Raw genomic sequence first — 24,462 nt, 5'->3', positions numbered from 1 at the left:
TGATTAGCCTGCCATTTATTTGTCTTCTGCTGCTGCTGCTTGTGTGATGCAGGAAAGCTCAAGAGTCTCAGAGGGAGATGAAACTGCTGCTGGACATGTATCGCTCCGCCCCCAAAGAGCAGCGGGATAAAGTCCAACTCATGGCTGCGGAGAAGAAAGCCAAGTCAGAGGTACACACACACACATATCTCTCCTGTGTATTTATTTATATCCATGTAGATTTTTTTTCACATCCCTGTGCAGGTGTGTTTTGTCCATGTACAAATGTGTGTGTGAATAGACATTTGTGTGTGTGTGTGTGTGTGTGTCCTAGGGGGAGGAGCTGCGCCAACGGTTGCGTGAGTTAGAGGAGAGGGAGAGGAGGGAGGGGAAGAAGATGGCTGACGAAGAGGCGCTCAGGAAGATCCGCTCTGTGGAGGAGCAGATCGACATCCTCAACAAGAAGCTGTCCTTGGCCAAACAGGTGTGTGTGTGTGTGTGTGTGTGTGTGAGAGAGAGAGAGAGAGCACTTCTGTTGTTATCTACATGATCGTGTGAGTGTGTTAGTGATCGTGTGAGTGTGTTTGTGAGTGTGTTTGTGATCGTGTGAGTGTGTTTGTGATCGTGTGAGTGTGTTTGTGATCGTGTGTTTGTGATCGTGTGTTTGTGATCGTGTGTTTGTGATCGTGTTTGTGAGTGTGTTTGTGTGTTTGTGATGAGTGTGTTTGTGATCGTGTGTTTGTGAGTGTTTTGTGTGTGTGTGTGTGTGTGTGTGTGTGTGAGAGAGAGCACTTCTGTTGTTATCTACATGATCGTGTGAGTGTGTTTGTGATCGTGTGAGTGCGTTTGTGATCGTGTGTTTGTGATCGTGTGAGTGTGATCGTGTGAGTGTGTTTGTGTCGTGTTTGTGATCGTGTGTTTGTGTGATGTTTTGTGATGTTTTGTGATAGATCGTGTTTGTGATCGTGTTGCGTGATCGTGTAGAGTGTTCGCGGTGTCGTGTTTTGTGATCGTGTGTTTGTGATCGTGTGTTTGTGATCGTGTGTTTGTGATCGTGTGAGTGCGTTTGTGATCGTGTGAGTGTGATCGTGTGATCGTGTGTTTGTGATCGTGTGAGTGTGTGTGTGTGTGTGAGAGAGAGCACTTCTGTTGTTATCTACATGATCGTGTGAGTGTGTTTGTGATCGTGTGAGTGCGTTTGTGATCGTGTGTTTGTGATCGTGTGTTTGTGATCGTGTGAGTGCGTTTGTGATCGTGGTGGGTGTGTTTGAGTGTGTTTTTTGTGTGATCGTGTGTTTGTGATGATCGTGTTTGTGATCGTGTGAGTGTGTTTGTGATGCGTAGGTGTGAGTGATCGTTTGTGATGTATTGTGAGTGTGATGAAGAGTGTGTTTTGTGATCGTGTGTTTGTGATCGTGTGAGTGCGTTTGTGATCGTGTGAGTGTGTTTGTGATCGTGTGAGTGTGTTTGTGATCGTGTGAGTGTGTTTGTGATCGTGTGAGTGTGTTTGTGATCGTGTGAGTGTGTTTGTGTTTCTAATCATCTTTCTCTCGTCTGCTCCATCTACCTCTCTCTTCCGCTTCCCCCACACCTTACTTGATATCTCCATGATTCCTTCTCTCTCTCTCTCTTTCACTCTCTACCTTTCTCTCTCTCTTTCACTCTACCTCTCTCTTTCACCCTCTACCTCTCTCTCTTTTACTCTACCTCTCTCTCTACCTCTCTCTTTCACCCTCTACCTCTCTCTTTCACTCTACCTCTCTCTCTACCTCTCTCTTTCACTCTACCTCTCTCTCTACCTCTCTCTTTCACCCTCTACCTCTCTCTCTCTCTCTACCTCTCTCTCTATCTCTCTTTCACTCTACCTCTCTCTTCCGCTTCCCCCACACCTTACTTGATATCTCCATGATTCCTTCTGTCCCTCCCTCCCTCTTTCGCTCTCTCCCTCTCTTTCACTCTCTACCCTCTCTCTCTCCCTCTCTTTCACTCTCTACCCTCTCTCTCTACCCTCTCTTTCACTCTCTACCCTCTCTCTCTGTCTCTTTTACTACCTCAGGAGGAGGATGCGTTGCTGAGTGAGATGGACGTGACTGGCCAGGCGTTCGAGGACATGCAAGAGCAGAACATCCGTCTGATGCAGCAGCTGCGCGAGAAGGACGACGCTAACTTCAAGCTGATGAGCGAGCGCATCAAGTCCAACCAGATCCACAAGCTGCTCAAGGAGGAGAAGGAGGAGCTCGCCGACCAGCTGCTCACGCTCAAGACACAGGTGCGCACTGGGCACTGGGCACTGGACCCCAGGAGTCGCGGGCCTAACTTGGGCTAGAACTGAGACGATGGTAGCATAGTGGTTAAGGAGCTGGGCTAGCATGCAGTAGCGTGAAAATATGTGGGTTCAATTCCTGGTTTCCACTGTTGAGCCTGTGAGCACTTAACCCCTGAGTTGCTCCAGGGCCAGTGGGCCTTGTAATATAAATGACATGTAAGGCACTTTGGATAGAAGCATCTGCTAAATGAATACATGTCATTGTAGATGGAGAGCCACAGGCCGATGCAGTTAAGCATTAGCAGAGTATCTGACGTAAAATGTTAGCACCTGGCTTTCTTTTTCTGCTGCGTTCCTTAATCTCCCCCTTGCCCTGCCTCGTAGGTTGATGCACAGCTTCAAGTGGTAAGGAAGCTGGAGGAGAAAGAGCGCCTCCTACAGGGGACCATTGGCACTGCAGAGAGGGAGCTGACTCTCAGAACACAGGCTTTGGACATGAATAAACGCAAGGTACACCTACACACTCTCTCGTCCTCTCTCTCTCTCACACACACACACACACACACACCTGTTATATGGTTTGTACAGTCATTCCTATCTTTAGGTTTCCAAAGCCTAAATGTATGTTTGTGTTAGATGTTAGGTCATTTCTGCCATCTAATGAAATCTAGTGCGCAGACACTCACACCTCTCTCACTGTCTGCCCTTTCTCTCCTACTAACTCTCTCTCTCTCTCTCTCTCTCTCTCTCTCTCTCTCTCTTTCTCTCCTACTAACTCTCTCTCTCTCTCTCTCTCTTTCCTACTAACTCTCTCTCTCTCTCTCTCTCTTTCTCTCCTACTAACTCTCTCTTTCTCTCCTACTAACTCTCTCTCTCTCCCCCCCGCCCCCTGTCAGGCGCAGGAGTCTGCGCTGCTGTCTGAGGAAGTGAAGTCTCAGCTGGAGGCGGTGCAGCAGAGGCTGAGTGGCGTGCGGGAGGAGGTGATCGAGAACAGCATCACCCGCGAGAAAGAGTCTTTCAACGCACGCCGTGCACAGGTAAAACACACACACACAATCACTGTTTTACTCACTCTATCTCAGAGATACATGCGCGTGTCCTCACACACTCACACTCACACACACACACACACACACACATACATACACACACACACACATACACACTTCTTGAATTTGTTGTTTGAGTCTGTCTCAGCATTTTTCTGTAATGGCATATTTACACACTGTAAGGTCATACTGCTGAATGAAATTGTAACAAGGAACAAATGGTTCACTTCTCAACCTGGACAAGCTGCTCGGATTGATTAACCAAACAGACAGAACCAGGTGTAATGGAAGTCCACATGTCCACATTTTCCTTCCTGTTGTGCAGGAGGACATCTGCAAACTGAGAAGAAAAGTGGAGAAGGCCAAGAAGCCAGCCGACATCCCCAGTGGAGATGAGATTCTGAATGAGGAGATCAACGATTACAAGGTAATGCTGTCCCGATGTTGGTATGCATATGTTAACAGGAAGCATTCTGTCTTTCTCTCTTTGTGTTATTCTGGTACTTGATCTTTCTGTTTCTGTATGCCCACCCCAGGCGCGTTTGACCTGCCCGTGCTGTAACTCACGAATGAAGGACGCCGTGCTGACCAAGTGCTTCCACGTCTTCTGCTTTGAGTGCGTGAAAACGCGCTACGACACACGCCAACGGAAGTGCCCCAAGTGCAACGCTGCCTTCGGTGCCAACGACTTCCATCGCATTTACATCAGCTAGGAGACAAGAAGCCGCCACGTGATTGGCTGGCTGGCTGGCTGTTGGCCACACCCACACCTGACCCTCCCTAAACCCATGGATCCTCCATGTGTTAGCGATCGTGATTGGTTATGGGTTTGCACTGCTCCTCTTGGGTACCTCTTAGTGTGGTGGAGGTAGGAGGTGAGGAGAGGTGGTTGGTGTGTGACGTGTTTGGCATCCTAGGGTTTGGCTAGATTTTTTTTTTTTTTTTCTTATTTTATGACACGGAAGGAAAAAAAAACCAACAACAACATCTAAATGTGTCACCCAGCTACCCCTATTAACAGCTAGTGCCCTCCACACCTGCTTCCTTACATTCCGTCTAGAGGGGTTGCATTTGGTGATGCAAACATGGACTGCTGAGATGCATTGTGTTCGTGAAGTCCCCAACCGCTAGTAGGATAGATGCGGTCGATTGTTCGGTTCACAGTTCAGGAAATCACAACCTTACGAGTTCACAGGACATGACAAGATAAACAAACGAACAGGACAAAAGAAGTTTTAGACTGGAGTGGGTTGGCTACATAGCCCACAGAGAGATACTTAGACTTAATGATGAAATTAGTGATAGTAGATGAGGGCACCAGAATTCAGTTTCTAGGCTTTTCATCCGCCTGCACCCTTTATTGCAAGTTGACAGTGGTGTTGTCATTTTATTGTACATTGATCTGTATCGCTTACAGCCTTTTCTTTTTAATGCCTCGCCTTTGCAGCACAGGCAGCTCCGGCTCTAACAGGTTCTGACTTTTGTATTTGCTTGTGGGCAGTCAATAAATGTCTACAGAAACAATGGTAATCTGGTTTTCATGATCTTAAATTACCCCCAAACACACACACACACACACACACACACTTCAAGGTTCAAGGCACAGTCCTCAATTATGATTAGGTTATTATGGTCTATGAGCTGGGATAGTGTATGGTTCGGTCCGAGCCTCTTTGTTTTTCCTTTAATGAACCAGAGCGATGTACAATGCACACACACTATACGGAAGTAATTGTGAGTGGCAAGCTCTGATTGCACTACATGTGCATACTAGTTCTATGCACGAAATCCTCTAATTTAACCCTTTGAAACCACAAGTCCCGGCGTGCAACTCTCAACCCTGACGCCTCCAATCGTCAACGAGCCGTAGGCTACTAACAACTAAATCGCGTCTAAAAGCAGCAATCCTTCTGTGCGGACGAACGGGGAAGGGATCGGTCTATAGCAACAGTCCTTCTCATCTGACAGGCGTATTGATGAGGATCTGTGCAGGTTCATTGATTTAATAGGACTTGGAGCACGCCTGCATCCGACTACCTCTGAAAATACAAGGGATCTTTGTGTGTTTTGGCGTATTGGTGCTGTAACGTCATCGCGTTTGCTTGGAGCTCTATTTGCTTTTTACGCGCTCGTCTAAAAATATACATAGGATTTTCGTGCGACCAAACAACGGTCACGGGCAGGCTGAAAAAATTGTCTAGCTGGAGAAAACGTCAAAAATATTGCATCGGTTTAGCCATTTGTTTTCTCATACCTGGATAATACCAAATATAGTCAGCGATATTTATTGGTGCTCTGTCCTTCCTTTGCGCGTCCCATACTAGTCCGGTGAAGGTTGCCAAAGTTTATTATTAAATCATGCTGAGTTGATGCAAACTAAATCTAATCGACCTATCTGCCAAGTTTGGATATGTCAGATTCATAGTGGATGCCTGTTGCGCTTTGTTGTCTCGCAAACTTTCTGTACCTTAAACCAATTGTATTTAGTTTTAAAAGGTGGCTATTGTGTAGCGAATGATTCAGGTGCTGCTGCTGTAACAGTAAATCAATCTGTCATCGAGTACAAACATAGGCCATTGTTAGCATTGGGACATTTTCGTTGCTTTATGTTTCAGTTACTTACGTATTACTCTTAGTTTTATTAAGGCGCATCGCCAAAAGGCTAGTTTAGATTAAATATTAGAAAGGAAAGCACCCTTTGAGGATTCTTTCTTCTTCTCATATTTGCTGTAGAAGAGAAATGGCTTCCCAGAGTTTTTTTCCCACCCATACTGGCTCAAGTTCAGCTAAGTTTTTCATTGTGCTACTGTGTGCATCCGCCATGGTGGCTGGATGCCTTGGACAGACTATGCCATTTGGGCAGACTTCAACGGCGACCACGGCCTCGATGAGCCTCCGGTCACTGATCACGGAGACAGGGGAGATGACGCGCCAGTATGTGGAGTCAATTGTGGGGACCAATGTTGTCGAAACGGCTTTGGAGGTGAGGAAAGAAAATACCTTAGTCTACCAAAAAACTGATTAACGTCTTTTAGCGTACTGATGTTACCTCACCCTTTAACGATGGATTTATGGCGCCTATATATCACGTTTTGTGACCTCTCTTCCTTTTCTATTCTTTTCTATCAAAGCCTAATTGATCAGGACTAACTCAATTGATAAGAAAATTAAACGACTAACGATGCTGTCCATTCCATTTTCTCTCCTCCCCCAATAACGTTTTTGTCGCCTCCCCCCCCCTTCCTCCACAAGTTAATCTCTTTTTATCCCCCCTTCTTCTCTTCCCCTGTCAAACCCCTTTCCTCTGCCCTAATTTCGTCCCCACTCACTCCTCCTCTGACCTCTCGCGCAACCTCGGCTGTTCCACACTTGGCTCGCCTTCTCTCTGTCCCAGAATGCCGTTGTGTACCTTGAATCTGTGTTTGGTCCAGAGAACATCTATACTGTGGCCATGGTAAGAAAAAAAGTCAAGGAGCTCTACACCATTTAGTCACTCATTCATTTGCTTTGCATAGCCCAGAACACATGTCGGGGTATCCTTTTAGGACAGTGGGACATTGCTTGAAGGGTAGGCTATGCATAGTTCTATGAAAGAAACACCCGTGACTAATGTAAACAGATAGTCAGTTCATATTACCACACTACTGACATTGACACTTAGGGATATTTTGTCTGCTGCTGCTCATAGGACAGTAGAAGTGCTGTGCGGGTGTATGTATGAGTGAGTGACTGGGTAACAGGTGTGAAACACTTGTCCTCTGACACACTCTCCTTCATCACCAGCCTTCCAGTGTGTGTGTGTGTGGGCTCGCGCGCCTGCATGTGAGTATAAATGGCGAGGGTGTCTTGTATCGTGAGCGTGTATTTGCAGTGAGGTTTGTGTTAGTGTGAGAATGCTTGAGTTATGCCTTTCAGTTATAGGGTTTGTCCAGCTGTCATGACATGAGTGTGTCCTTCATACACATGCATGCTCATATTCAGTAGAGCACTGTGTGCAGAAGAATGGGCCCATTGTATCAGACACATATGGAATACCTACACACATAGGAAATCCCCTCTCTCCCATCAATGTTGAAGAATACAGCAATATGAAAGTGCATACAAATCACACCACTTAATTTTGTTTGACTGCCACCAGCTCCAAGTTCTGGAACTGTAGTCTAATTGGATAGGATATTCCACTCCTTGAGTCAACAATATTTCCCAACACATTGGGAGACAGGAAAGAAGTGGTATTTTGGTGAGGTTCCTTAAAATTGTAGTCAGCATTTTTGTCGTTTTCAACTGACCTGAGCTCATGATCCAACCAATAAGGTCCTGATCTGCTTGTTCATCAGTACTAGTGACCATTCCTCTTTTTTCTTTTTTTGCGAAAGCTGATCTAGATGAAAATGCTGACTTTTAAACAATTTGTTGTACTAGTTAAACGCAGAACAGAGAGTTAAACGCAGAACAGAGATGAGGGCTATTTACCAAGATCATTCATCTACTGTGTTTCACATCCGATCTGTAAAATGTCCGTTGATCTTGTCATCGAAAGACCTCAGCCTTCAGAAGCTTATCACTATGGAACTATCCTATAAGTAATTGATTTGTTTCCTTCTTGTCACTTTCCCCCTCCCCATTTCTTACTCTCATTCTCTCGTAATCGTCCTCAACGTCCTCAATCTCCTCCTGTGCCTGTCCCCTTCATATTTTCTCTCTCCATCTTGTATAGTTCTTGGGGATGCTGCTGCAGTTCTTGGCAGAGGGAGCAGCCAGTGGGCTCAACGTCATCGCCGTGTACGTGTCCGAGATCTTCAGAGCCACTGGAGTGGACGGTGCGTAAAGCCCCTCGTAGCACAATGCTACCCTGCAAAACAATATTATGCGGATTCAGTGTTTCCCACAGAATTGAATTCTATTTGTGGTGGTAGGTTTGCAGAATTAACTTGAATGCAACAGTTTTTAACAAATTAGCGCAGCGTGGTTATGATGCTAACCAGATTTAAGCACAATTTAGTAGAACCTGTAAAAATCATTCTGTGGTGGTCAATGTTGATATTGTGGTGGGCCGGCACAAATAAGTCAATGTATGGGAAACACTGGGACTTATCTCTGTACGTCTGCTGTAGGCAGCTGTCTGCCCAGTGCTGGCTATATTGTAGAGCTGACCAGTTTATGATGGAGGTGGCATTTTTGAAGGAGGTGGCAGTTCTCCCTGGTTTCAGGCTGATTTTCATTGTTCTGTTTCACAAGTGGATTTGCAGTGAGCAAAAATTGTGCCTTGTAGTTAATCCCAAACACATGTTTAAACTTCACAAACACGCATAGAGTAGGAATGTTGCAAGCAAAAGAATTACAGCAAGGATTTAATTTGTGAAGATTGTTGTGAAGATTCAGACCTAAGGCTGTGGCTACATTTCTTTAGTTAACATTTTTCTACTGGTGACATGGTTATTTACCATGTGCGAAGAATGATCCTGCGTGTGATTTGTACCGGTAATTTGTAGTAATAAACCAGAGTTACTTTCACCTCATAGCCTTGCTATTGAGTGTGAAAGTATGGCATTTCAGCCTAAGCCCCCATTCCTGATCTGAACAACACAAACGTCACTCCCATCACAGGAATGACAGAAGTGTCTGTGCAGGAACCGTCTGTCAGGTTAACGATGTTGCTAGGGGGAGAACAGTAAGGAATCCGGTTGGTCTTCTTTTGAGGGACCCTGTTGCAACACCTCCCCGAACAAACTGTTGATGAGAAGAAGGCCAGATTTTGTCCTCATAATGAAGCTAAAGTTACTCCTGTATGTCAGAACAAACAAGATCCCCTAACAGGTTTGGCTGTCTACTGTAAAGGACCATTATAGTTTAGTCGTGAGCTTACTAGCTAAAAACAAACAAACAAACAAACAGGCATCACCAATGGAACAGTTGGAACTGTTCAAATCTAGCTTCCTAATTTTGGAAATATATTTGGTGGTGATGTAATGTTAAATCTGCTTTATTCATGTGCTTGTGTGTGTGTGTTATGAAACATAATTCTCCTTTGAAGTCTATGGAACATGGTCAGCAGAATTAAATAAAATGCAAAACTAATACTGGGAAATATGAATGTCATATTTGTTGGAAACCGCTCACATTACAACTGCATTATTTTATAGTTCAGTGACCTTTTGACCTCTATTTTAATGCCTCGATCCCTTTCTTTCCACAGCCAAACTTCCATTTCCACATTTTACTCCAGAGGGTGTTGCCTCAGTAGCAAAGTGGGCGCTTCTGGCTCTGATTGGCTACTGGGTGCTGTCTGTGGTGCTCCGATTGGCTCTGTCTGTGCTGAGGCGGGTGTTCTGGTTGCTGAAGGCTGTCGCGACGCTGTGGCTGTTCGGGCTGATTGTCAGCGACACCAGTGCAGCCACAGACACCACTGCGATGCGATTGGCTGCACTGGTGCTCGGCTACGTTGTGATTGGTTTAGCCACAGGCGGCAAGGAGGCAGCCAGCATGGAGAGCCGTCTCAACACGCTGGAGGGAAAACTCAAAGCCATCGAGAAAAAGAAGATGGATTGAAAGAAGTGACAAATGGTGGCCAGCGAAGGAGATTCAACTGGTGGTGGCTATGAGTCTGACTTTTGACAGGGGTGTGTCTAGGGACAAAGACCGTGTGTGTGTGTGTGTGTGTGTTACTTTCATCATGTCATAATAAAAGAGCCATTGTGCTGTTCATAAGCTGTGTTTCTCTTAATGTTAAAGTCATTGAGTCAGCATGGACATTTTCAGGAGAAGCTTGGCTGTTTGACAATGACCTTCCACAGTCAATGACCCCAAGGTTTTGGTTCTAAATGTTATTTCTATGAACTGTCTGTAATATCCTAAGGTGAATGCACTGTGTCTGCTACAGATGAATAAATCTGTAAAGTGAATCTGCCTTCTTGAGGATTGATTGATGTACTGATCCCAGAATACATTTCAGCTGCAGTGCTTAGAGTGTAGTTACAAGGATTGTCCAAGGATTGGTTCACCATAGGCAACATTCTGACTACACAATGAGTCAATGACAAATAGATAAATCGACGTGTTCGTTCAAATCGATTTGCTTTGCACCTTTGTCTCTTTATGCAAAGGGTTATAACATTATGAATACATGGTATACAAATATTGTTTTGTATTCTTTTTACATTTGCCACTATACTTGGTGAATTTATATTGTTGTATTCCAATGATAGTCCAGTGTCATCATTTACCACTTATATTCTCTCTATTTTCTTTTTCAGACTAAATTGCTTGAGTTAGCGTTCTGACATCAACTCCCTTATGAGTCAATAATTGTTTTTTTTTTTACGAGCAAGCTTAGAGAATGAATATTATGACAAATAACACAAGCATGAAACTTCTGGTGTCTGAACTCCGCTTTACAATGTGAAATATGTTCAGCTAGCTTCATCAGCTAGGACTACCTCCTCTACACATCATAGCTATCTACATCTAACTTACCAGTCTGAACATCAGTCGCAATCAAGACTACTAGATAGATAGATACTTTATTGATCCCCAAGGGGAAATTCAAGACTCAAGATTCAAATTCAAAAATTCAATACTACGGGTTACACCAGTTTTATTTCAACATGTGGTCACGTGAAGAGAAGACTCAAGGCTTCGGACCATTAGCTTTAAAAACAATCACAAGGCATTTGGTTCTTTGAGTGAGGACCAATGGCACTCACGGCCAAATGTACTAATAGCTGTCTATATGCATTTAAGGCAAAGATGGCAGCTTTGGGTCCTCATCAAAATTCAGAGGTCTATGGTTTATTACAGCAATATGTTAAACAGGACAGAGTAATATTCTTGTAAATGGCAGGTAACAGCTTATAACTACTTTGACTATTCTAGTATAGCCTAAATATACTCAATCACATACTATTGGCTAGTTTTCTGTACATGAATTAAGTGTAGTCCTGAACTACAAGAGAACTTCAATGGAGATGTCTAGTCTAAGACTAGGCTTAATCCATACGGGATGCTGGACCTATATTTTTTATTTTATTGTTATACATACACATGACCACAATTTCACACACATTAAGAAAACACAATTCTTCAAATATTACATACATATTACAGATACTGATATGGTTTGCAAAAAACATGTCCACTGATTCAATGACTATCTCAAAGCCTGAGAAACTAAGAGAGAGGTACTGACTTGATTATTATCAACAATAAAGGCCTTGGTATCACTTCCCTGATATCTTTGTATTATTTTGTATATTGTCTATTTAAGGCTTTCATAACATTAAGCATTTTCCTATCTTGCACTTCCTATTGTACAAACCAAATTGATTCATGAAAAACATCTTAAACTAAGACTCCAGAGTTATCCTAGATTTTTTTTGCATCTTTGCGGATTAATCTTTGCGTATTTCACTCCTTGGGCCTTCAAATTTGGATAGATTTCAGGAAACGTTTTTGTTTCAAATTACATATTGCACTTTTAAAGCACAACTATATTTCAAATGTCTCAACCTGTTGATTAGTTCATGTTCAGATAAAATAAACATGTATTCAATAAACAAAACAGCTATAGAAATACAGAGGATGGAATAGAATCAGAGGACAAGCTTGTATGCATAGTATACAAATTAATTAAAAATAAATAAACATATGTTTTTACATACAGAAATGGGGTTTAGTATAAATCTGTAACAGTGGTACTGTAAAACTGAAAAATAGAAGTGCATAATAGTGATACTTGGTGAGGCAAAATGTGACAAGGCCTTGGTTGGTGTTTACATTTCCATGGGAACAAAATGCAGCCGATGCACATAATCGTTTCCCTCGATCGGCCACCAGGATGGCGGGTCAATCAGTGTCGAGAGGTGATGATGTTAGTTTCGAAATTGAAAGTGGCAGTGGTATATGGTAGGAGCAAGGCTCGAAAACATCAAAAAATTGCAGTGAAAGAATGTGTCCATTTATGCAGCAAAGGTACTACATACACCGCTTCCTGACTGCTAATGTGGCTTATTATCCATTTATAAAGGTTAAGAAAAGTAGGAAGTAGGAACGCTAGGAATCCCTGATCAATGTGATTGATTAGGCTGGACCAGTGGTTCTCAAACTTTTCCCATCATTCCCCACTTTGGAGGTGGGGAATTTTCAAGCCCCACCTGAGCCCATCACCCTGGCAAAATGGTCATGTTAAAATATTATTTTCACATTTTGGTTCCATTTCCCGTCTCAATCTGATGATTTTAATTTATTGTTATACTTCATATGTTGGTCTGCCTATGACTCCTATGTTTGTGTGTGGCTATTTTGTTTTGAATCTACGATCTTCCTTGTCAAAAAAGAAAGGCACAAAATAGGCACAAAATACAAAATGTCCTCCTGTTAAAGATAGGCACAAAATACAAAATGTCCTCCTGTTCCTCCTCCTGTCCACCTTTCATGTCTCTATTCCCCACTAGTGGGGCCCGCCCCACACTTTGAGAACCGCTGGGCTGGAACAATGATTTTAAAGTTACTACAGTCTCTGCCTATGATGGTTGGAAACATTTCCCAATAGAGAGTAGCCAGACTTTCTTCACAAAGTGAGTAAGTCTGGTAGTATCAGGCTACCCATGGTTTTGGTGATAAAACCTCAATATAAACAAAAGGAGCGAGTTTGTTTAAATTTTTCTGCATGAACATAAAAGTAAAATGTTTGATTTCATTCATTATTCATATTCATGCAGGTGTACATGTGGCTTTCCTATCACTTATATATGCACATAGCTGTACATACTGTACGTAGGGAGCGTACCTATGTTCCCCGCTTTGTATGGGACCGGGGAACATAGGACCCTTTTTTTAAAACCCTAACCATAATCCTAATCCTAACCCCGAGCGGGGAACATAGGACCCTTTTTTTTAAAACCCTAACCATAATCCTAATCCTAACCCCGAGCGGGGAACATAGGACCCTTTTTTTAAAACCCTAACCATAACCCTAACCCCGAGCAGGGAACATAGGACCCGGGGAACATAGGGATGACCCCCTGTAACATATCTGTTTTTCTCATAATATATTCTGTTAATACACTGCATATATCTATATTATTCTTACTACCATTATATTATTACTGCTACTACATTGCACATATCTGTATGTTGTTCACACATTGTTCACATACTTGTTCACACAGTTTTATAGGCTTATTGACATGTTAAACAAATGTAATATTAGTATTATTAACCAGTTACCATTTATCTTCTATAACTTACATGTCTTATAATTTATAAATATATTAATACTATACAGATTTGTTTACCCCTTCCCAACCCGATTGTTTTAGGAAGTTGCACAGCAAGATCATGAACTGCTGCTAAACTGCTGCCTGTGTGTTTCATTTCTGCCCGATAGCTTAGTTTAGCTAAAGAGAAAAGTGTGCTAGCAAGGAGTGTGTGCTAGCCAGACAGCAAAAAGTATAGGCAGCAGGGACTGTTGCTAGCACATCTCTAAATGTGTCCTTATTATAAATAATATTATAAAAAGTACTTATTTTGTGCCAGAGTACAGGCAGAGGTCTGAATTTGAGCCTCTTGCATCGACCCTGTAGGGTGTGCTTCATCACCTCTAGCGTTGGCACTGACGTTAACATGAAGGACCTGCAGAAAGAGAACAAGCTGAATGGAACACATAAGACTGCACTACATGCGCTTGTAATATGCTACACTGTGACTTCAGACAAAAGCAACTGCTAAATGAGCAAATGTGAAAAAAGATCTTTCCTGAAATCAGATATTTTTTTTACCCCTCAAAAGTTGAGCTTGTCTGAGTTGTAGGCGCTGGTGCCAGTGTTGGTGTCCATGCTAAGAGGTGAACTTGTAAGAAAATCATCCAGACCCCCACCCCACCCCTGGAGCTGGTACTGGGGCCCTGGGTCCAGTGGAACTCTAGAAACAGGATTGGTATCTGCTCCTGCTCCTCCTCCTACTTCTCCTGCTCCTGTTCCTCCTCTTGTTCCTCCTCCTGCTTCTCCTGCTCCTCCTTCTCCTCCTCCTCCTTCTCCTGCTGCTCCTCCTGCTGTTCCTACTGCTCCTCCTCCGACTGAAGCCTGTTAGAGGACACTTATTTTCATAAATGGGTCCAAAAACCAAGGTATTCCTATCAAATCCTTCATGTGAAAAGAAGCATTATCTGGCAAGCCGTGTTTGGGCATTCATATCGCAAAAAGTATTATTCCTAACCTGCCCAAACTTTGTAAGATGGAAAATAACCATGTTGTCAGTGAAAGAAACAAAATATACACTATCACATACAGCTATCTTGACTAATGTATGTGATATAGCTATGGACAATATGACACACTGCAAACAGACATCCAAGCAGTTTCATTGCCTATGTCCTGCTAAAATAAAAACAATCATTTCATAACAACTATTGGTTTTGAGCCACTGTATGTACATGCAAGGAATATATATTACATACCCAAGAAGGAGCAGCAGGTGTGTATGGAGGGCAAGGCTCAGAACAGCTGCCTGCCACCTCAGAGTAAGGCTATAATAACAATGCCACAGAACAAGTTTTTCAGTGTAGAATTAAATTTCCCTCACGGGATCAAAAAAGTATATATACTATACTTAAACGATGTTAAACGCAGTCCTTTCCTATATATACAATATACGATCCAAACACTTCAATCCAATTACTATATAGTAAATAGTATGCTGAAGGTGAGGGCAATACTAATATTGGACATCTGAAGTCAGATCAGTGCATTCATACACACAGGCCCAGAAACAGACAGATAAACAAAAGGAAAGAAGATGATTCTTCTGTGTGGACCCAAAGGAAAGACAGGAGGAAAGTGCCAGACAGGAGGGTGCCAGACAGAAGAAGAACAGACTGGTCGTCATTATTTAAAGGGCAAGAGGGTGGAGGGATGAGGAAGGAGTGTAGTGAGTGTAGAAGAATGAAGAGACGTAGAACTTGGGGAAGGCTGAACTTACAGGTGGCTGACTATCCATGTGCTGAGGTAACGAAGAATAGGGCTGAAACCACGGTGGACGGTCTGCACTCGCCACAGCCTGTAAGAGGAATGCATAAAGAATAATAATAATAAGAAGAAGAAGAAGAAGAAGAAGAAGCCAGGAGATTTCAAGATAGTGGATTCCATCCACTATAAAAACACTGGCTCACTGGTGGTCAGCATTTTTTCCACTGATGATTTATGTTGCTACTCTTTGTGACCGGTGTCAAGTGTGCATCCATGGTGACTATAGCTTAAGGCTCAAATTTTCTCTCTTTCTCAAGTTGATAAGTACTTGATCACATTGGATAACTATTGATTCTCACAATTGTGAAAACTTAACTTTAGTTAATCTTTATCAACCGCCTCTGCTTAAGGTAAATTAACTCAATGCGCATAAAACATGGACATGTTGCTCCTTGATGCAATGACTAAGGGCCAAGCAGCATGTCAAACTGATTATTCTTCAAACATCCAACAGAAACTAAATTCAGGTTTGTGAAATTGTGACAAGGAAAGAAGGAGGGAGAAGAGGATAGAGCGAAAGACAGAAAGAGGCTGATTTGATTGGGCAGTGAGGAGCTACAGTCTCTCACCACAGGTGGAGGTGGGAGGGAGGATGTTGGTGTAGACATGGCAACAGGATCCTGCAACAGAAACAAGAGTAGAATAGTGTGAAAGGGTTTTGAAGTGAGCCTGACAGACAGATAGACAGTTAGAGAAATATGAACAGACAGAATGTAATGGTCACCCATTAAAAGTATGTGTTGTTTTGAGCAGGTACTCATTGTGTGTTTATTAATTTGGCTGTTGAAATAATGTAGAAACTAAAATGAGACATTTGGTTATGGTTATGGTTATGGGACTTTGCAGACGTCTTTGTCCACATTGCATTTATACCAGAACTGGTGAAAACCGACAGATGTAAACTCCTACGGATGGGTCTGTCAATCAGCAGGAGGTGTTTGTGGGACGGGGACATTTCTTATGTTCTGTAATCAGGTTAGGTCGGCCGCAGCAGCACAAGCATCTATTGTTTGTTAAGTTAAGTCTTAAGACTACTGATTTTTTTTTTACATTTTTGCATTTTTTGTTTATATTCAGGATACAATCTGGGAGGACATTGCCGCCAAGGAACAGACTAGAGAGATGCAGGTTTCTTCCCTCTGGTGGATGAGCACATCATACAGACCATAATCTTATATGCGCACAACGGTACTTGAACATCTGATGTCAACATGTGATTTTTTCCGTTTGTTGAGCGACTTGTTTGCAGTGTTACGGTGTTATTTTGGGGTAATCTGTTTGAATGGTGATGGTGAATGGTGGCACACTACAGCACACTTGGTTGATTTGAATGAATGAAGGAATGACTAGAGCGGACGCATTGGTGGTGGTTAGTGAGGTTCCACCTTCACTGTGGAGTGCTTTGAGTGTTAGAAAAGCGTTATATAAATGTAACGTATTGTTTTTGTTGTTGGTTGAGTTGAATGTCTGAATGACTGGAGCGGGCCTACTACACTTTAACCTGCAAATGCATGGATTATAATTACGGGGTGTTTAATGGAAATGTTGGACTGCTTGTGTCTTTATTCGAGCTTCCTGTGTTTACTACCAGAGCAATGTATGTTTACTTTCTTTGCAATTTAACCTGTGTCCACAACATTGATTGGCAGTGGCTGTATAAATGAAAGTCTTCTCCGCCTCTTTTAGCGCATTCTGTAGACATAAAGGCATTTGTTAGAAGATGCCTCTATATATATATATATATATATATATATATATATACTTATACTATACTATTTGTTAGAAGATGCCTCTCTTCAGTAGCCTGGAAAAATCCAAATTCATTCACGAAGTGAATAGAGTCTGGTGACTCATGATTGGGATTTGTTTCAAACACTTGCATCGCGACGGGCACTAACTTTGAAATCATTGGGCCAGCCTTACCAATCACATTGATCAGAGATTCCTAGCATTACTTATACTTCGCCTAAACTTTACAAACTGACAATAAACAGCATCGCCAGTTAGGAAAAATTGTAGGTCTACCTTTGCTGTAAATACATTTCTGCATGGTAATGTTTGCAGGTATTGCTGTTTATCACAATAACTTTTGGTTCCGTCTTCCCCTCTCGTCGCTGATTGGCCTGACATTTGTCTTGTCTGAGAGAAACGGTTATGAACTATGGTGTTTTAGACTAGATCTCCCTGACAGAAGCTCTGGTGGGCGTGGGCCAGGCTACCTCTTCAAAGCAGCAACAACTACACTTACATGGATGTGGATGGGCTGTGGAACTACACTTACATGGATGTGGATGGGCTGTGGAACTACACTTACATGGATGTGGATGGGCTGAGCGGGGGATGGTGAAGCAACAGGGGCATAGATCTTTTTACAACTCCTACAACACCTCCTCACAAAGCAGCAGCCGCCCAGCAGCAACAGCAGTGTACCGATAACGGAAACAATGTTGGACACCAGCAGGCTTTCATTAGAAGATTCTGAATGGAGGAATTGAGAAAGGGGGATAGAGAGAGAGAGAGAGAGTGGGTGAGAAAATCAAGGATAAATGTTAAAATGTCCCGAGGGACTGGATGGATCCACTTGTGTCCTAGAAAAATATACTGTAACAAACTGCAATGTTTGTCTCAGAATGTTTTTTATTGGTTTAACACACCAAAACACACGAACACTAATGCCGGGCCAGACACGGCCCTTATGCCCCAGCACTAAACCTCTACTTCAGGCTGTAAAACACACACTAGCCAACCCTGGTTCTGAACACTGTAACTAGCTGTAAACACACACAACTGATTTGATGCATTAACATTCCCAACACTGCATGGTTTCAACATCACATTCATAAACACATCACACACTGCACAGCACCATGGGAGTTCACAGTCCTAAACTAACTAGGCTCAGTTCATTACAATACGTTGAAAGAGGGGCGGGAATCGAACCCTGGTCACCGGCATACGGTGCAGGTGCCCCAGCCAGTTGCGCCAGAGCTGGGGCCGTTGTTTTGTTATCTTGAGCAAGAAATATAGAATGGTATATTTAATGGACACAGTGTGACAGAGAGCACTGATTCTACGCCAGTGTTTCTCAAAGTGTGCTTCGGGGACCACTGGTGGTCTGCAAGCTATCCCAAGTGGTCCGCGAGCAGACGTGGTGAAATATAATGTAGATGAGTTGTTTGCAATATTGAACCAACTTCTGTGTTAATCCAAACAGTTCTGCAACACTGTTTATGTAACCTGCGTTGTGTTGAACCTGCACGATTCAGCCCTGCACACGCCCGGACTCGAACCCGTGAACAGCAGCACCTCGGATCGGGAGGCGAGCGCGCTAACAATTGAGCCAATAGCCCAGGCTACTGGCTCGCATGCCAGCAGCACTCTTGAGGCGTCGGGGAGTGAGGTTTACCAACGTTCCACAAGCACAGCTAAGCTAGCTGGCATCCGTGGTCAGTGAGTTTTTTTTTTAATTGGTTAAGTGGTCCTTGGTCTGAAAAAGTTTAAGAAACACTGTTCTACATGACAGTCAGATGCTCACAATGCAGTTAGGATAAGCTGTTATGCACTGAGGTAGGCTACACTGAAGTCTGAAATAACTGTCACACTTATCAAGAAGATACAACAAAAAACAACTTACCACTGCTATCATAGACATTCATAACAACGGCACGGCTTTTGTTCTTGTCGCGGACCTCATATTGCCCCTTGTCACCTGACTTCAGGTCCGTAATAGTGAGGACCAGTTCACCAAACTCTGCATGCAGGTCTATCCGAGACCCAAAGATTCGGAATGCCTCTTCAGTCACCATGGCGTTCTGGAAAAGCACATGCTTATCCTTGGAGGAATCAATAAATGTAAGCACTGCCTCGGCTAAGGGAACAGGGAACTTTCTCTTGATGGACCCGTCGCTCAAATCGTATTGTCTCTTGAGTTCTGAGATGGAAAGATACTGTTAAGATAGCTCCAATTGAAAATCATGAAATTCAGCTCATTTAAAACATATTTGGGACAAATGAAGGGAGTCTGTTGGAGCACTGCTTTCACTGCACATTCACAGGAGATTTGAATGTGTATCAGCATGCTGGTAAGAGTGCTTAAAAGGAGGTGTTTTATGGTGTACCTGTGACAGAGAGTATAGTGCTGGAGATCTCGACACCGTTCTCCTTCAGGAAAGTATAGCGACCTTCATCGGCGTAGGTGATCTTGACAGCCTCCCAGCGATCATGTGTCACCTCCCCCCTGGCTCCCCGTTTGTTATCTGCGTTGATCCGACTCCACAGAACCCTGCGGTCAGTCGATTTTGGAGTGGTGAACTCCAATATGGACACATTCTTTGGCACCTCCAGACTAAACTTCTCACCATAAGTTACTTCACTATGGACGGAGCAATCTGTGGGAGAGCAAAACAGGGATCAGGTAAAAGCTGAACTATGAAGCCCAAAACCTGGCTGTCTCCAATTTTTTAGATTCTTCAAAGAAATGTTGGCCAGATTTGTGCATGGCTTTGTTTATTGGCTGTGACAAACATCAATAAATTAGTGCTGGTAGCTGACAGCTCATAGTGAATGGAAAGAAGTTAGGAAAGCATGTTCTCACCCTTGAGAATGAGATTGATCACTGGCAATTCCATATTAAACATATGTGGAAAACTCCAACAGTACTCTCCCTCATGTTGTTTCATTACCTCAGGAATGTATATGTAGTTGCCTTTGAACTGATACGAGGGGAGTAAGATCTGGGGGAATAAAAACCAACAGTAAGACATGCACTTTAAAGCCACCCTTAAACTAGAAAGTTGCTAGGTAGGTAATCGCCTACAGGGGGCAGCTTAGACAATGGCAGAAGTGCCGTTCGTCATGTTATGAGGTTATGTGCCATTACAATGATTTTGGAAACGGTATGTTAAGGACAAAAAATTGTTAAGGATGCCTTTAAGACTTTGCTATAGATTTATGTCTAAATGTATGCATTTGGCAGAAGCTTTTCTCTAAAGCTCTTTAGACTGTTTTTGTTATGAGTCTGTTATGAGAAATTACCTGGCAGGACTCAAAGCTGGGTCCTCATGGTTATGTAAGGGGGCGATCAGATAGGATGCGTTTTTTGCAGTGCGGTGCGCCTTTATGTTGTTTCGTATTGGCAGTAAGCGTTTTTTTGCGCTGCTTTTGAGCGCCCTGTGTTTTGTGCGCCTGCTGTGTCTCACATTTTTGCAGAGGTGCCTTGAACGCCTTGAATGAAAACATACTGCACCATGTGTTTTATTAGCGGAAAAGCGCATCCTGTCTGATTGCCCCCTAAATCTACATGTTTGCCGATGGTTTCACTATGGCTGCACTACGACTCCACCTCCAGAGTTTATTATTAAGGATACAATCTATGATTCTGGAAAAAGGTTGGAGAAAGATATTTAAGCCATTGTACCAGTTTGTGTGAGTGTGTGAGTGTGAGTGTGTGTGTGTGTGTGTGTGTGTGTGTCAGAGGAGGAAGTAAGTCATACAAGTCACAGTGCAAGTCACAAGCAAGTCTCAAGTCTTAACCATCAAGTCTCAAGCAAGTCTCAAGTCTTAACCATCGAGTCTCAAGCAAGTCTCAAGTCTTAACCATCGAGTCTCAAGCAAGTCTCAAGTCTTAACCATCGAGTCTCAAGCAAGTCTCAAGTCTTAACCATCGAGTCTCAAGTAAGTCCCAAGTCACTGTGGTGAAAATTAAGCAAGTCAACAGAAGGGGGTCACTTGCACTTCAGCCTGGTTGGTGGTCACGGAACAGGACGCAGAAGTCAAGAAGGGAGATTCAAGGTCTAACAAGAGCCAAGGAGCAGGACCGGAGCACTCAATGCTTAAAGTGATTTTTATTTGTGCAAACTGACTAACGTTTCAACGCCCATGCGTCTTCTCTGCATGGGCGTTGAAACGTTAGTCAGTCTCAAGTCATAAGTCAAGTCAGTCTCAAGTCAAGTCTTTTATCCATGTTTGTAAAAAGCATGTTTGTCCAAGCAGGTCGCAAGTCCTCAAATTTGCGACTTAAGTCAGACTCGAGTCAAGTCATGTGACTCGAGTCCCCCACCTCTGGTGTGTGTGTGTGTATTGAATTGGAATCATGGACTGCAGCTTTAAACTATCTGACTATTGACTTATGGTTATGATTATTGAATTTAGCTCACACTTTTGTACGAAGACTTAAAGCTGCAGTTGGCAAGTATTTTTGGACATATTCACTGAAATGAATCACTATGCTCGGACAGAACAACATAAATCAGCCGTTTTTAGAAAAAAACCCGCACTTCTACCTCCACCTAGAGCCTGTTATTTGTTTTGCAAAAATTCACAGCTCCCGGTTCTTCTGGTCTAATCAGAGCAGAGCTGTGTGAGATCTGACTGTCAATCATAGTCTGGTGCAGTCTGGTGCACACTGACGAGCACAAACTCGATGAGAGGGTGCTCTGTGGTAGTGGGGGAGGGGCACAAGAGTGTAAACATTCAAAATTTTGGCTAAGTCCCCTCAATCTGTCAGACTTGCTGCTTTAAGTGTCCAAAGACACTTATTTTAGACAAGGTCTTCTGAGTGGCTCCACTAATAGACCTATTAAGGAATAACACTAAGAACACACCAGTGTGTGTTAGTTGTGGCCAAGTTTATTCACATGTTTGCAATGTCTACTTACATGAGTCCTGTTTGCCACCTGCTTTTCAGAGCTTCCAGGTACACTTGATTTAAAGAGCAAATCAGCAGAAGGTAACTTTTTTGCAATGGGGAAAAACTGGCCAGGGCATACATATTCAGTATTTCTGTACCCTATCGGAGAAAAAAAAGAGAGAAAAGAGAGAGGGGGGGTATACCTTGGATTTACATTGGCATATTAATTTCACATTTTTATCCAGAGCAATTTATAATGAGGAGGAGCATTCAAATACAGCCTAAATGGCCTGAAAAGGTTTAAACTAGCCTACCTTTTACAAAGCAAAAAATCTGATGATAGTGCTGCAGAGCTTTACAGAACCCTGGATTCATGGCATATATCCAGAAAATGTGCACTCATTTTACTACATTGTGTGCACGTTTTAAATAGTGTTTTAGTAAATTGTGCTCTCATTTTAATAAAATGAGTGTACAATTTAAGCTCATTTTAGTAAATTGTGCTCTCATTTTAATTGTTTTTAAAATGAGTGTACAATTTAAGAAAATGTGCACATTCTATCTTGTAATGACAGCTCCTGGACTCCATAGGGAGAGTGTTGTTGTTATGCTATGCATTCGCCAGTAGGTGGCAAGAACGTGTTAATTTTGCGATCTGAGGTTGAGGCAGAGAACCAAATCCATGTGCTTTATCGTTACCTTTTCACACAGTTTGAAATGGCATAATGTGCAATTTCTCCAGCAGAGGGGGAAATCCTGCCAAGTTTCCCCTTTAAAGACCGCTGTCACGTCATCCGCTTTGGTAGTTTGAAGAGGTCAGAAGGTTTGAGGTGAGAAGAATAATACGTGGACAATGAATGACATCTGTCACTGGTCTGCTGTGTCTTTAGGCTACTTGTTGTAGGCTGTAGTTATCATGCTACATTAGGCTACAACTTAACAAGTGATCGCTATTTGATAAATGTCTCACTCTCATAGCCCAAGAAATGGAATATCTAGCCTCCTCCTACTGCATTGCCTTCTTGGTTGTTTACTAAACCATTTACAAAGTGACTCACCTTGTCCTGCAGTCGCGGTGACATGCCCTGAAAACATGACATAAATAAAGCTGAATTGGCAACTAATAACAACAGACAATCAATAAGCGAATGTTGTTGGCTACACTCTCCTCTCAACAGCAACTACTCACCCGCAAGTAAAAGCGTGAGAACAGAAAACAAATGCATAATCACTGGAAAAGCAACACTTAGCTATTTTATTTGCCAAGTAGTAACAAACCAAAACTCGTTAGCTAAACTATGTTTTATGTATTTTTTTTGTGTGTGTAGATCGGTCGAACATGATAAGGCTGTTTCTGTAGCTTGATCTGCGTGAAGTCAGAAACAAAACGTTTCCAGTAGTATAAAACGTGAGTAAAAGTCCTCAAAGCTTTACTCTGAAAATTAGGTTACACAGGTACATATACACAGTAGTGAGATGTCTGGTTTGTTTTACAACGAGCAAAGAGAAGGACTTTCGTTTTATGCCAATCCTGTTTTGATCGCTACCACAAGAATGGTGAAATAGGGTGTGGCTATTTGTATATCTACTTTTATTTTGACAGCATTAGTTTGATATTAGGGCCTTGTTGTCGGCATCTAAACGTACGCTTTTAGTCCTGTCCTTGCTTAAGCCAGAGGGAGGGATGGTTGGTATTCAGTAACTTTTGGCAAGGTGGAGTTAGAAAAATAAGTGAGAGCATTGTATTGTTGGTGTCTTGTTTGTTTTATCACCCTTTATGTCAATTATATGCTTATGCAGGGATATATTAGGCCAACAGGTGAATAGGCTAAACATTTTAACTACATGTCCCCACAAAACCTACACAGCTGATTATGCACATTAAATCAATAATTTTTGTAGGTTTTGCAGGTTTTCTGAAATATTACGTAGTCTATAGACGTGTAAATGAGCCATTATCTACTGAAATATACAATCATTTGTATTCATGAGTTTCATCAGGACCCTTTACACAGATGTTAAGCATCATGCAGTCTGCATTCATAATCTAGGTGCTTGATTTTATACACCAGGCTGTGGAAAGTGACCTGATGAAACCCATGAATACATTTCAAGTGCAGAAAACGTAACACTGGATAAAGTCAAGTTCAAAATTCTTTTTTTTTTTTTTTTTTTTTTTTTTTTTCATTCTGGTTGCATATTAGAGTGAAATGTTATTCCTGAAAGACATTATGTTTGAAAATGTCTACATTTCCTGAAAGTCCATAATGTTCCAGAACTTGTAACATACCTGTACCTTATGTTACAAATCATATATGAACAACCTCCTCTTTAAACCCTCCAGCATAGGCCTATAGCACTGGAAAATGTAGTGTTTGTAAGTAGCCTATACAATTTAAGTGGAGATTTTCTCATGGCTGTTGGCAGTATTTATCAAAATGCACACCGTAATAACATTTCACTCTAATACGGTGTCCAAAATAAAAAAATCTACTTACTTATAACATTTAAGAAAAAAAC

General features: G+C 42.5%; 3 protein-coding genes across 8 annotated transcripts in view; 2 read left to right on the top strand and 1 right to left on the bottom strand.

Annotated features, from left to right (window-relative positions):
* rnf20 (ring finger protein 20, E3 ubiquitin protein ligase) overlaps nucleotides 1–4,824 on the top strand; it is a 17,388-nt gene extending 12,564 nt beyond the window's left edge. For both annotated transcript variants that reach the window (XM_048231935.1, XM_048231934.1), the window contains exons 16-22: nucleotides 53–170; nucleotides 314–463; nucleotides 2,036–2,248; nucleotides 2,630–2,755; nucleotides 3,142–3,282; nucleotides 3,620–3,721; nucleotides 3,831–4,824. In XM_048231935.1, coding sequence (XP_048087892.1) covers nucleotides 53–170; nucleotides 314–463; nucleotides 2,036–2,248; nucleotides 2,630–2,755; nucleotides 3,142–3,282; nucleotides 3,620–3,721; nucleotides 3,831–4,007 — 1,027 coding nt within the window. In that variant the 3' untranslated portion in view covers nucleotides 4,008–4,824. The remainder of the gene's footprint in view (nucleotides 1–52; nucleotides 171–313; nucleotides 464–2,035; nucleotides 2,249–2,629; nucleotides 2,756–3,141; nucleotides 3,283–3,619; nucleotides 3,722–3,830) is intronic.
* A 243-nt stretch (nucleotides 4,825–5,067) lies between these two features.
* si:dkey-74k8.3 (transmembrane protein 109) lies at nucleotides 5,068–10,196 on the top strand. 2 transcript variants are annotated; one of them, XM_048231239.1, is made up of 4 exons: nucleotides 5,068–6,277; nucleotides 6,689–6,748; nucleotides 8,012–8,114; nucleotides 9,491–10,196. In XM_048231239.1, exons 1-4 carry the CDS (start codon nucleotides 6,035–6,037, stop codon nucleotides 9,841–9,843), a joined length of 759 nt encoding a protein of 252 aa, XP_048087196.1. In that variant the 5' UTR covers nucleotides 5,068–6,034; the 3' UTR covers nucleotides 9,844–10,196. The 2 variants fall into 2 exon arrangements, with proteins under 2 accessions (XP_048087196.1, XP_048087198.1); XM_048231241.1 differs by lacking the exon at nucleotides 6,689–6,748 and having other exon boundaries at nucleotides 5,079–6,277.
* Nucleotides 10,197–13,197: 3,001 nt separating this feature from the next.
* LOC125286294 lies at nucleotides 13,198–23,323 on the bottom strand. 4 transcript variants are annotated; one of them, XM_048231237.1, is made up of 12 exons: nucleotides 23,132–23,323; nucleotides 23,001–23,027; nucleotides 21,971–22,101; nucleotides 19,909–20,047; nucleotides 19,433–19,702; nucleotides 18,949–19,245; nucleotides 17,629–17,792; nucleotides 15,884–15,934; nucleotides 15,268–15,345; nucleotides 14,747–14,815; nucleotides 14,070–14,372; nucleotides 13,198–13,941 (listed from the first exon to the last, which is right to left on the bottom strand). In XM_048231237.1, exons 1-11 carry the CDS (start codon nucleotides 23,166–23,168, stop codon nucleotides 14,073–14,075), a joined length of 1,563 nt encoding a protein of 520 aa, XP_048087194.1. In that variant the 5' UTR covers nucleotides 23,169–23,323; the 3' UTR covers nucleotides 13,198–13,941; nucleotides 14,070–14,072. The 4 variants fall into 4 exon arrangements, with proteins under 4 accessions (XP_048087194.1, XP_048087193.1, XP_048087195.1 ...); XM_048231236.1 differs by having other exon boundaries at nucleotides 13,198–13,923; XM_048231238.1 differs by adding an exon at nucleotides 22,642–22,739 and having other exon boundaries at nucleotides 13,198–14,372; nucleotides 23,132–23,195.
* Nucleotides 23,324–24,462: the final 1,139 nt, after the last annotated feature.

The sequence above is a fragment of the Alosa alosa genome, chromosome 21, assembly GCF_017589495.1.
Source record: "Alosa alosa isolate M-15738 ecotype Scorff River chromosome 21, AALO_Geno_1.1, whole genome shotgun sequence".
Classification (NCBI taxonomy): domain Eukaryota; kingdom Metazoa; phylum Chordata; class Actinopteri; order Clupeiformes; family Clupeidae; genus Alosa; species Alosa alosa.
Note: the sequence above shows the minus strand (reverse complement) of the source record. Positions and strands in the feature narration are given on the sequence as shown.